The sequence below is a fragment of the Rhincodon typus genome, chromosome 6 (assembly GCF_021869965.1).
Source record: "Rhincodon typus isolate 14 chromosome 6, sRhiTyp1.1, whole genome shotgun sequence".
In the NCBI taxonomy this organism is placed as follows: Eukaryota; Metazoa; Chordata; class Chondrichthyes; order Orectolobiformes; family Rhincodontidae; genus Rhincodon; species Rhincodon typus.
The window spans coordinates 106304897-106318259 of NC_063337.1; the positions used below are offsets into that span (position 1 = coordinate 106304897).

The 13363-nt window shown below is 38.5% G+C and overlaps 2 protein-coding genes across 4 annotated transcripts in view; one reads left to right on the top strand and one right to left on the bottom strand.

Annotated features, from left to right (window-relative positions):
• LOC125481046 (basic immunoglobulin-like variable motif-containing protein) overlaps window positions 1-1896 on the bottom strand; it is a 15964-nt gene extending 14068 nt beyond the window's left edge. For both annotated transcript variants that reach the window (XM_048597538.1, XM_048597539.1), the window contains exon 1: window positions 1781-1896. The gene's annotated coding sequence lies outside the window, so the exon portion shown is untranslated. The remainder of the gene's footprint in view (window positions 1-1780) is intronic.
• Window positions 1897-2136: 240 nt separating this feature from the next.
• poglut2 (protein O-glucosyltransferase 2) overlaps window positions 2137-13363 on the top strand; it is a 42048-nt gene continuing 30821 nt past the window's right edge. Inside the window, exons 1-6 of one of the 2 annotated variants that reach the window (XM_048597537.1) lie at window positions 2615-2728; window positions 4145-4264; window positions 5908-6113; window positions 6961-7166; window positions 9477-9554; window positions 12122-12294. In XM_048597537.1, coding sequence (XP_048453494.1) covers window positions 4245-4264; window positions 5908-6113; window positions 6961-7166; window positions 9477-9554; window positions 12122-12294 — 683 coding nt within the window. In that variant the 5' untranslated portion in view covers window positions 2615-2728; window positions 4145-4244. Of the gene's footprint in view, window positions 2729-4144; window positions 4265-5907; window positions 6114-6960; window positions 7167-9476; window positions 9555-12121; window positions 12295-13363 lie in introns of both variants that reach the window. The other variant, XM_020512244.2, reaches the window with a different exon arrangement.

Genomic DNA, 13363 nt, shown 5'->3' on the forward strand with positions numbered 1-13363 from the left:
AACCCCCTTCCCCTCCCCCTTTTCTGATGAAGGGTCTAGGCCCGAAACGTCAGCCTCTCTGCTCCTATGATGCTGCTTGGCCTGCTGTGTTCATCCAGCCCTGCACCTTGTTGTCTCTTATTTGAGACTGAGCTTTTCTTTGGACGCCATATTCTTGCCATCACCACAACCACTGACTTCAATCTCCATAACTTCACCAATATTCACCCCACCACCTGACTATTGCTGAAACCCTGATCCACGAATTGTTTTCAACTCAATTAAACTTTCAAACTCAATTATTCCAACGCTGTCTTGGTTAGTCTGATGTTTGCCATCCACCATAAAGTTGGTTATTTAAAATTCTGCTGCCTGTGTTCACCTATCTCTTCAGTGTTTGCAGACTTAAATATGTATTGCAAATTTGAAATTAAGTTTTCAAAATTCTCTTCCGAGTTTTCAAGTTTCCTTTATAGTCTTATTCCTATCGCTGTAACCTTCTGCAGTCCCACAACCCCTCAAAATCTCTCTAGTATTTCAATTCTAAGTGCTTACAAGTCCTCAATTTTCAGAAATCAGAATCTCTTAGTGCAGATAGAAGCCGTTCAGCCCATGGAGTCCTCAATGACCCTCTGAAGAGCACCCTACCCTATCCTTGTAACCCTGCAACCTCACATCAACCATGGCCAATCCACTTAACCTGCACATTTTTGGACTGTGGGAGGAAACTGGAGCACCTGAAAGAAACTCACACAGACACAGGCAGACTGTGCAGACTCCACACTGACAGTCACCCAGGGCCGGGTCACTGGCACTGACAGGCAATAGTGCTAATCACTGCTACCAGGCCACCCAAGCCTAGATTCTAAGCTCTGGAATTATCTCCATTAACATCTCTACCTAAGTATTCCTTGTCCTTTAAAGGTGTGCTTCAAAATCTGTGCCTATGACCATGATTTTTACTCACCTGCTCTAAAGTTATATGTATCATGGTCTGAAGGTTTGTCTGACAATATTCTCATGGGGCATTGTGAGATCCCTACCACGTTAAAGACGCCATAAAAGCTAAAATAAAACAAAGAATTGAAGATACTGGAATACTGAGCCAAAACCAGAAGTTGCTGGAAAAAAACCTAGCCGGTCTGGTAGCTTCTGTGCTGAAATAACATTTCTAGTCCATTGACGATTCTTCAGTACTGCTCCTTCTGAACTTATAGCAAATCAGTACATAATTGTAGAACAAAAAGTTGTGGGTTATTTCATTAAAATTAACTTGTAAATAAATTATAATGGAAAGAAATAACAACACACTTGAAGCAAAGGCTGGTGAAACGCAGTCTAGATTTAGACCTGGGAACAGGAACAAAACAAAAGGATAGTTAGTCAAAGAACAATTTTCAGTTCTGAAGATTGGACTCGAAACGTTAACTCTGTTTCTTTCCCCACAGATGCTGCCAGACCTGCTTTTGATGAAGGAAAACTATTCGTCATTGTGCTCACTCCGCACTTGCAGCTCGTTTGACAAGAATTGCCGTTAGTCCCGCAGGATAAAATAAACCATTTAAAAAAGAGAGAGAGACATGAAGAGAACAGACTTTCCAGTTCTGACCAAGGGTCACTCGACCCGAAACGTTAACTCTGTTTTTTTCCTCTCTCTCTCTCTCCTCAGATGCCGGCGGACTTGCTGAGTTTCTCCAGTAATTTGTATTTTTGTTTAATATTTGCAGCACCCGCGATTTCAGGGACATTCCCATCGGCGTTGCTGAGGGGACGGGACTGGAGGCTGTAAAATGAAGGTTACCTGGTGTCAAGGGGTTCGGTTCGGCTCCATCCTCTCAGCACCAACCCTCCGGCTCGGCTATGCCAACTAATCCCATTCCCCTGGGATAAAACACTGCGTTCATTGCCGAGGGAGCGCCGCTGCTTTAACCCGAGACAGCGGCAGGTGCGACAGCCGGTTGTTCCCGCTCCGACAGCGGCCTAGGCCTGCACTTGGTATCCACAAACCACTGGCCGCTTCCCCAATCCAGACGGCAGGCCAGGGATACTACTCTCTCTCAAATATAATGAATTAAATCCTCAAGGCGCTAACGTCGCCCCCATAATGTGACACACAGGCGGCCACTTTTTTCCCCCAATAAAACGACCTTCGTTCTCGCCGTCGCCAACGGAGGACAAAACTACACTTCCCAGCAAATATTGCGCGCCCACGCATGCGCCGTGCCGATCCTGTCGCAGGGTTTTGTCGTCACGGAGCGGCTTTTTCCTCCCCCCTGTAGACACGGTTGAAATGGAGGATGGTCAGCTTTGTGTGTTGTGGGGTTTAATCTCTTTTCTGTAAATATTTTCACAAGTTAGATTTCAGGATGATCCTGACTAAAGTCATAACCACTTTATCGAGATTTAACGTCGTTTCAATCGGGTCAAAATGAACACTTATTAATTGAATCTAAAGGGCCATCGTTCTCAGTCTGCATTTGTAAACTAAACCTCTGAAGTTAGGTCAACTAACGTCGATTTATTTTTTAATTCAGCTGCTTACAATCTATAAGATAACTGTTTTTAAAACTATGTCAGAAAATTGGCTACTTGGAACTTTCTTTTTTATTGCAATAACGAACTTTGTAGTTGAAAGTACATTCACAGTAAGTCAAAGGAGAAGTTTAGTTTGGGGACCTGGATTGGAGGCAAACATAGTTCTTCCAGCTCGATATTTCTATATTCAGGCAGTAGCAGAGGACAATGTCAAGTAAGTAAAGCATGCTTTACATTTTTACTTGTAAAGCAATTTATATTTAGGATGAAGTGGCAATTTACCAAGACCACTCAAGGAAACCAATGCTACTGGAATTTTTTTGGAAAACTTCACCCGTTGAACTGTTTGAAAATCTAAATGATAGTGAAAATTCAAGTCTTCTGAAAAAAAAATACTGTCCAATATCTAAAATAACATCATACTGTTTTCTAGGTTAATTCTGATATACAATACCCAAAGTGAAGAAATTATGCTTCAAATTTTGATTTTGCCTTTTTAAAACTATTTTCTCCTTTTTCAAACCCATTTATAAGTTTAGCCTCTTTTTTTTTCCTGAGATGATGACTTGTGATTAGTTCTAAGGTATTCTGTTTGATTTTACTGTCCCGTTGGTGAAGTGTCTTTTGTTTGCTCTTAAGTACCAGATATGAAATCACATGATGGTATCCATATTCACCATAATGCACTATATGAACCCGTAATCCATCTTGCTTCAGATTTGGGAAAAAATGTTTTTGTTTCACACACTGCAATAAATGCAGAAACATTAACATGCTCTGAAACAGCTATCATATTTCTTTCTGAGTAATTTCATTCAAATAAAGTTTACCTTTTGGTTAAATCTTATGTACATTAGACATATGTAATCTCTCTCTCTCACACACACACACACGCACGCACATTCAGCCATCCCTAATCTGTACATATAACATGTATTTTAGCAATTTTTTTCGTAGGCACAATACTAAACATTATAATGTCATAAACAGCACTTTAAGAGTCAGATTAAATATCTTGATTTGCAATAAGGAAAAAAATGTGTAAATAACATTTAGAATGATGTTTAACTTGATCGATGGCACATAATTAGCCAAAGAATGCTATAGTGTGATTTACAGTCATAATTTATATTAGATTAACATCCCTCAGAATGAAGATCAATCAATTTGAGTGTATACTTCCAATATATAATTTATGTAATAATCTGGGAATAATTCTTGTCAAGAATGGACCTTGAAGCTTTGGAGCAAATTAAAGTGTCCAACACTCACTGGTACAAAGGTTTGAAGTTTTGTTTGATTTCTGGTGAGTGGATATCAAAACAGTTAAAGATCTCCAGGTTCAAAATTTATTTTGTGCATATAAGTGTTAAGTTCAAATCAGGTAGTTGATTTGCAGCTAGCCAAGATCCCTTAAAAAACTCCTTTTTTTTAACCAAACCTGTAAAAGGTTTATTGTGTCCCAATATCAAATACATCTGAGTAAAGATCAAGGTCTGTCAAATCAAGCGAAGTTCAGTTCCATAGTTGTGGGATAGTATTAAGAACAAGTGGGATTGATTATTCACTGGATGAGAGGAAACATTGAATATGTATTTTCACACCTTAAATGGTCCATGCTCTCAATTAGGTTGAGGAAGTCCAAGAAGAGGACAGGACAGAAAATTTAGAACAGATAAGAAAAAGACACAAATCTCAATCTTAAAAATAAATTCAGGACTTGTACTGAAATGAACTCAACTAAATTCAGGTATGTACAAATGTAATGCTGCTGAGGAGAGGACATCAGTGATTAGATTCTAGTCAAAAACAACTGCAGAAAAACATAAAGTTTATTTACAAGGTAAGGACAATAATAATTAGTAAAGAATATAAATTTAAAGCAAAACCTGTTTTTCAATATTTGGGTCACCATATCATCCAAAGCTTCTCTTCCTTTGTCCACTCCCCTTTCTGTTTTTAAAGTTGTTGACAGATGCTAGGCATCAGGTCCAAACCTCCAACACTTTTCCCAAGTCAAGAAAGAGTTTACATTTGAATAGCTTCATGATTTCAAGAGAGCCCAGAGCACTTAATAGCAAATACATTCCTTCTGAAGTAAAGTCAATGTTGTATGGCAATGCAACAACCATCTGCTCCTAAGTAACAAGCTTCCACAAAAAGTGAATTTAGTGATGTTGGTTGAGAGGTAAATACTGACTAAGACACTATCAGTGTTTCTGTGCTATTCAACAGATGGAATACATCTTTTCTGTCTACCTGAGAAAGCAAACTGGACTTTGTGTTAATACCATGGCCAAGAGCACATTGCAGTACTTCCTCAGAAGTGTGCAGGATTTTTTAAAAAATTCATTCATAGGATTAGGACATTGTCAGCCAGGGTAGCATTTATTGCCCAGAAGGGGCTTAAGAGTCAACCACATGGGTCAGGAATCATGTGTAGGGGTAAGGACATCAGTTTCCTTCCCTAAAGGGGCATTAGTGAACTAGATAGAGTTTTTTCCCCCCAACAATCAGCAATGGATTCATGGTCACCATTAGGTGGTTTAATTCCAGATTTTTATCACATTCAAATTCCACTATCTGCCTTGGCAGGATTTGAACCTGGGTCCCCAGAACATTACCTAGGTCTCTGGATTAATAGCCAAGTGATAATATCACTAGGCCGTCACCCCCCAAAAATTACAACAGAGTTTATCTACTAAAATCCTGGACTGGGATTTGAATCTTGACCTTCAGGCATGGTGCTGAGAGTGGTATCAGTGAGCCAAGACTCACACTGGATATCAAGTCCTTTACTTCCGTTAACAGCCAAAAATCTAAATGGATTTGTGTAGGCTTTTATCTTTGGGGAATGAGTGCATCATTGTTTTTCTGTAATTTTAAAATAGATAATTTGTTAACTAATGAACATTGTCACAAAAATATTATGATTTTTCTATAAATATACAATTCTTGAATATACAAATGATGTTTTTTTTCCCAATCTACTACAGTACATAATATCACACAAACCAGGTAACAATTTTATTGTAATTATTAATCTTATTGTATAGGCATTGGTTTTGTAGTTTGCCATTAATATCTGTTATTCCACATAGGTTTTTTAAATACATAAAAATGCTGTTGTGTGCTACAAATTTTAGTATTCAAAATGGGGGAGGGGAACATTGTAATAATTACAACTTGTACACTAATTTTGGAGTTTTTTATATCAAAATTACGTTTCTCAACATCGAGAAATTGATTCGGAGTTGTGTTGTTTTAATTTTGTATTTGTCTGTGAGTCTATCAAAAACTGTTCTGGCCTAGATACCTTTTAAATGTGTTCTTTACAATGAATTATATTCATTTGCATTGTTACTTGTGTTAATGATACTCCTTTTCGAACAGCTTTACTTCTTCACCAGGTGAAAATACATTTACAGTAAATATTTATTCACCTGGCGAGCAATTCACTAGGATTTGGACACAAGTGTTGGACCGGAAAGATGGATCATTTCTTGTCAGATACCGAATGTATTCAAGCTACAGAGGTTTGGTAATTGAGGTTAAATTCCAAGATGAACATGTTGCTCAGTCACCATATGTTTTAAAAGGTATTTGTGATTTTTCTGTATAATTAACATGAAACAGCACAGTGATGTAATATATTGGAATATAAATATACTGGGTGAAATCTTGCTGGAGCAGAAGAATTGCAGTATTTGCTGTTTGACCTCACTTTTTCTTTATCCTTTCTTGGTACGTTACTGTGAAAATCAGCTTTTGTTGCCCACTGTTTGCCCACAATTCCATGGTATCTTTGCCTGAAACTCCCTTTCCTTGCATGATACTCGCTTCCTACTGCTCCCAAATGCAATGTTGCAGTATTAAATTATTCATGGGGAAGGTAGTTGTTGAGCGCAGGAGTTTTCCTAACAAGAGTGATGAGTAGTTAGAGAATCAGATATGTTTATCATATCATATGTCTTAAAAATTACATTAAGGAGCTTGCTTAACTTGAGGGTGGAATATTTGTGACTTACGTACCTGTCACATCAGTGACAGAATTGCCATTATAGGTTGTCGTTGGTGCAGTTTTTTTTAGCATAGACTTTAAGAGCAAGATATTAAGGACACTTTTTTACATTGTTGTATATTTTAGTAAATTACCTGTAAATGATGTGTACCAGTTCTAATATACTTTAAATGAAATGTTTCCCGTACGGTGTAAAATTTTCCCAGTCAGTCAATCTTATTGCTGTAAGGTTTTCCAGCTCTGACAAGTTTTCAATGATTTGAGTTCAAGTTTACATTCAATAATATTAAAACTTTGTATTCACAAGTCATACATAGATAAATAAGGGCTGACTGATACAATTGTTATTTTGATGATTTTTGATTTTCTGTAAAGATTTTATTTGGGAGATTAATGGCAACAGTGAATGCAATTTGCCTTTGTAGGCCATGTGTACCATGAATCATGTGACTGTCCACAAGAAGATGGAACCAAGTGGTACAAGGACATGCACTGTCCACAGTCTTTTTCACAGATAGAACGAGATTTGGCCCATTTTCCTTTTGTAGATCCAGACAGAATTTCTGCAGAAATTGCGAAAAGATTTGGACAAAGGCAAAGTCTGTGCCATTACACAGTAAAAGACAATAAGGTAATTCTGTTTAATTTTTGTCTACAGATTTAACAAACATTAAATATATAATTATGGAAAGAGATTCAGAAAGATGTTCCAGATTTTATTCAAAACGATGTTCTGACACTGTATTAATATGGTCTATTGACTGGAAATCTGCATCATACCCTGAACATGCTGAATGTCACATGAAGTCAGTTCTAATTATTTCCAATGTGAAAATATTTTATGCAAAACATTGTACCATAAATTTACTGAAGTTCAGTGTTCGTTTTTAAAGTGAATCTTTATAGAGAGAAATCTGTTCTTTCTCTTTTCAGAAAAATGTGTCATTATCTGAGTGTTTTGAGTTGCTTAGAGGGATAAACATTTATACTTGCATATTACTAGCTATGCATATTAGCCAATTACTGCAACTTTATCAAATAAGTTTTGTTTAATATACAAATAATTGTGTCTGATACACCTTTCTATTTAAAACTTGCATAATTAAGTTATTTATTTGGTCACCTGGGTAACTGTTAAAAAGTATTTTTATTTAGTTTTGACTTATGACGTAGTGCGAATAGAGTGAAACTAGACTACAGCCTCGAGCCTTAGTCATAACATCTGTCATCTTCTGGGGCATTCACTGATATTTCTCCTGTTCACCACAGCTCTGTTTCTTGGCCACTGATAGCTTTTGTGGTTCCATAATCCTTTTCTTTTGTCTGTTTGCTACCTTCTCTTGCACCTTGCCATACTTTCTGTCTAATTAGATCCGTGTCTCCTTCTGTTTATTTTTTCTTCCTTTCTCCTTCACTATTACATTTTTCTTGTGTTTTTAGACTTTGTCTCCATTTTTGTCCTTTTCAAAAATGATCCATTTACTTTCCTATCTGTCTCCCTATCCATTTTTAAAATTTGAGTTCAAAATCCAATCACGCTGTTCCCATTGTGGCCTCCTCTACATCTGGGAAACCAAGTGGAGGCTTGGGGACCACTTTGTGGAACACCTACGATCGGTTCGCACTAAACAACTCCACCTCCCAGTCGCAAACCATTTCAACTCCTCCTCCCATTCCTCAGACGACATGTCCAACCTGGGCCTCCTGCAGTGCCACAACGATGCCACCTGAAGGTTGCAGGAACAGCACCTCATATTTCGCTTGGGAACCCTGCAGCCCAATGGTATCAATGTGGACTTCACAAGCTTCAAAATCTCCCCTCCCCCTACCGCATCCCAAAACCAGCTCAGCTCGTCCCCGCCTCCCTAACCTGTCCTTCCTCCCACCTATCCCCTCCTCCCACCTCAAGCCCCACCCCCATCTCCTACCTACTGGCCTCATCCCGCCCCCTTGACCTGTCCGTCCTCCCTGGACTGACCTATCCCCTCCTTAACTCCCCGCCTACACTCACCTTTACTGGCTCCATCCCCACCTCTTTGACCTGTCTGTCTCCTCTCCACCTATCTTCTCCTTTATCCATCTTCTATCCGCCTCCCCCTTTCTCCCTATTCATTTCAGAACCCCCTTCTCCTCCCCCATTTCTGAAGAAGGGTCTAGGCCCGAAACGTCAGCTTTCCTGCTCCTCTGATGCTGCTTGGCCTGCTGTATTTATCCAGCTCTGCACCTTCTTATCTCAGATTGTCCAGCATCTGCAGTTCCTACTATCTCTGATGCAATATTGCTTTTTGTCTCTCTGTCTTTCCACTATATTTTTAAACTCTATCAAATTTCTCTGTCCCTTCTCAAATTTTTTTTTTAATCCCTAAAGTTTTTAAACACCGTATTTCTTAGAAAAAAACTGTCCAGTTTACTATAGCACATGCACCACTCGTGGTACAAGCCAGATTGTGCTTACTGATTTATAAAAAACCGCTCAAACAAATCAACAGCGCAGAAGTGGAGAAACATTTACTGTACAATATATCATTGGAAGTACCAGCGTCATATCATCGGACATCATAAACTGATTAGTTTGCTCCCCCCCCTCCCATTACTATATGGAAATACATCAACACCTTGCGCTAGTCCGGGATAAAATGGGGGTCAGTTCACACAGAGATTTAGGGGAGTTGCTTGAAGACTAATTTGAGGACACATGTTCTATGGTGACTTTTCAAAGAAAAACCAAGCAGTTCAGGGATAGTGTTCCAGAAAGTGTGACCAAGTTCACTGTAATACCTACCGTTGGAACCTGCAGTAAATATGAAGACAGAGCACAAAGGTCTGGGTGTAATGACAATCGGTCTCTTGTTTCGTAGCTTTTAAACTTCCTATTATGCATTAAATTCAGCGATTATTTGATTTAATAAGTGTGTTAATTGCATTTTTAAAATTCTTTTAGGTTTATATAAAAACATTCGGAGAACATGTTGGCTTCCGAATATTCATGGATTCTATTTTGCTGTCTCTGACCCGAAAGGTAAGATATCTTGCTTGTATTTGAGCAGGTTTGATAAATATGAGCAGGGGCTCCTCAATCCTGTTTTACTATTCAGTGACATCATTGCTGTTGTAACATTAACAAATCTTAGCTCCACATCCCATGATAATTTTGAGTTAACAAAATTCTTTGAATGTCAGATTTAATATAACACGTTTAATGTTAAATTTGCGAAATAATTTGCTGGAAGCATAGATTTTTTAATTCACTCACAAGATGAGGGTGCTGCTGGCTAGGTTAGCATTTATTGCCCATCTCTAATTGCCCAGAGGGCAATTAAGAGTCAACCACATTGCAGTGGGTCTGGAGTCACATGTAGACCAGACTAGTTAAGGATGGCAGTTTAGTGAACCAGGTGGGTTTTTCTAACAATTGACAACGGATGTGTGGTCATTATTAGGCTCTCATTCAAATTCCACCATCTGCCACGGCAGGATTTGAACCCGGGTCCCCAGAACACTAACTGGGTCTCCAGAATAACAGCCCTGCAATAATATAACTGGGCCATTGCCTCCCCTATCAAGGTTGTACTGAGGTGTAGATTGTTCACTATTTTTGGACACTCCGAAAATTTATGAATATGGTAATAAGGCCAGAAAGTGGAGCTGAGGTGGAAGATCATCCGTGGTTGGATTGAATCATGCAGCATGCTTGAGATGTCGGATGGCCTATTTCAGTTTCTGTTTTACTATGTTTCTATTCTCTCAACTGAGTCAAAATGACTCTGAGCCTCCAACAACAGAAGCCTTTGGAATAATATTCCCTTTGAGCTGCCACTACCTGTGGAGATAACTACAGAAACAATGTCTTATGCTTAGGTCTTGGATGCTCAGAAGCCAGCAGCTCTTTTCATTTATTTTATTACTGTGTCACTGAAATCAGAGCTGCTTACATTTCGCTGTGGAGAATATATAAAACTATGCCCTGTTTCCTGTTTATTTTCTGTTCAGACAATGAATGAGTAGTAAATTCGAAAGTAGAAGTACATTAATTGCTTTGTACACAATGTAACAAGTGAATGTACTCATGAGAGCTCATTTGTTTCCCATCTGTGCAACAGAATATTAGCCAGGAGCACCAACGAAAGTGCCCTTTGGAAGAAATTTTATTTGAGAAGTTGATTTTGTTTCCAAATATTTTGCCTGTATTAAATTTCAGGGTGCGAAATACAAAGGCACAAGCATTTGCAGTTACAAATACTACCCTATTGGTTACTGTAATCATTTTCAAAAGAAGTCTAGAGACTTGAGTAGCATGGTGATTTAGATCTCCCGTTTGTTGAACTACAGAGTAAGAGGATGCATATTTGCACCAATAATGTGTTATTCTCCCATCATCACATCCTAAGCTGAGGGGCAACTTTTTCACACAGAGGACAGCACATATATGGAATGACCTGCCAGAGGAAGTGGTAGATGCAGGTATAGTTACAACATTTAAAAAACATTTGGACCGATGCATGAATAGGAACAGTTAAGAGGGATATGGGCCAAATGCAGGCAAATGGGACTAGTTTAGTTTGGGCAACTGGCTGGTCAGCATGGATGACTTGGACCAAACGGTCTGTTTCTGTGCTGTATGACTCTATGACACTAATTGACCTAGCACCAATTGCCATTTGTGGATGACTTCCAAATATCTACTATCCTTTATGTATAGAAGCGTTTCATAAGTTCACTTCTTAAAGGTCTAGCTCTTGTCTTTAGATTGTGTCCCCTAATCCTAGACTTCTGAATCTGCAGAAATAAGTTCTCTCTATTTATTCTATCATCTGCTGTTAATATCTTGAAAGCCTGGATCAAATCACCCCTCAAATTCCAAATTCTAGGGAATACAGTTTGAGTAGTTTGCGTGATATATCCTCATTAAAAAAACTATTAATAATCTAGATGTATCTATATAGTAGTCCTTCCAAAGTTGACATATCCTTCCCAGTCTAGGACTGCCAAAAGTGGTCCAGGTCTAGTGTATCTTGGGCTTTCAAAATTAGATGCTAGCAGCATTATGACTTCTATTGCCTTGTATTTTAGTTCTCTAGAGATAAAAGCCAGCATTCCACAAGCCTTTTTGTACCATTTTCATTTTATTTTAATGTTCAGTGTATTGCACTTCAATCCACAAGTATCTTTGAACTTCCAGTGTTTCAGTTTTACATAATTTATAAAGTCACCTCTGCTTTTTTAAGTCCAAAGTGGATAGCCTCCTGTTTGCCTATATTGAAGTCCATGTGCCACAGTTTTGCCTATTCACTTATTCGGTAAAGAACCTTTGTAATTTTATGCTTCCATGTACCGTGCTTGCACTGCCACCTATCTTGTTATTGGCAAATTTGTATATGAGCTTTCTATTCCATTATCTAATTTAGTAATAAATATAGTGTATAGTTTAAGTCCCCAGGATCTTTTTGAATTATCATAATTTGGTGTTTGGTTTAGCTATGATGAAATCTCAGTAAAATGGAAGAACTGCCAACAGAATACTAACAAAAATAAGTTGCTAATAAAGCATTGATGCAGTGTGTTCATATTAATATATTTTACTTTTAGGTAAAAATGCAAGATGTAGAGTTCTTTGTAAATCTCGGTGACTGGCCTTTAGAAAAGAGAAAAACTACCGAGAAGCTTCACCCTATATTTTCCTGGTGTGGGTCAGATAACACAAGAGATATTGTAATGCCAACATATGACATTACTGATTCAGTTCTAGAAACTATGGGACGGTAAGATGTTACTTACAATTTCAGTGTTTAACATTAACTTTAATTAAAATAATTAACCAATAAACAGAGGTTGGACTTATACATTTAATTGTAGAGCCTTGGGAAGTGCTGTAGAGCAGAGGAACCTAGGGGTTCAGGTACATAATTCTTTGAAGTTTGCATCACATATAGACAGGGTGGTTAAAAAGGTGTTTAGCATTCCTGCCTTCATTGCTCAGACCTTTGACTATGGTAGTTGGGAAGTCATTGTACAGGACATTGGTGAGGCCTCTTCTGGAATACTGTCTCCAGTTATAGTCACCCAGTTGTAGGAAGGATATTATTTAGCTGGAGAGAGTTCAGAAGAGATTTACCAGAATGTTGCTGTGAATGGAAGATTTGAGTTACAAAGAAAGGCTGGATAGGTTGGGATTTTTTTCACTGGCGTACAGGAGGTTGAGAAGTGACCTTGTAGAAGTTTGTAAAATCATGAAGCGTATAGAAAGGGTTAATGGTTAATGGTAGTTGACTTTTTCCTGTATTTGGGGGATTTCAAGACTAGGGGGCACATTTTTTAAAGTGAGAGGAGAAAGATTTAAAAAAGATATGTGGGGCAAATCTTTCACACAGAAGGTAGTTTGCATGTGGAATGAACTTCCTGAGGAAATGGTGGATGTGGGCACAATTACAATGTTTAAAAGTCATTTGGATAAGTACATGAATGGGAGAGGTTTGGAGAGATATGGGCCAGAAGCAGGCAGGTGGGACTAGTTTAGTTTGAGATTATGTTCAACATGGATCGAAAGGTCTATTTCTATGCAAGATGACTCTGTGACTCCATAATCAGTGTGTTAAGACAAATTATGTACTTCAATTTTGCCTTAATCCTTCATTGCCCACTTAACCTGGGCGCCAATAAGCAAAAAAAGATGACTCAAGATGGCAGTAGGAATACAAATGACTTTGGCTAGCTTTACAGAAAAACAAGATTTACCATGGACGTCCAGTCCCTATACACCTGCATTCCCCATGCAGATGGCCTAAAGGCCCTCCGCTTCTTCCTGTCCCGCAGGCCCGACCAGTCCCCCTC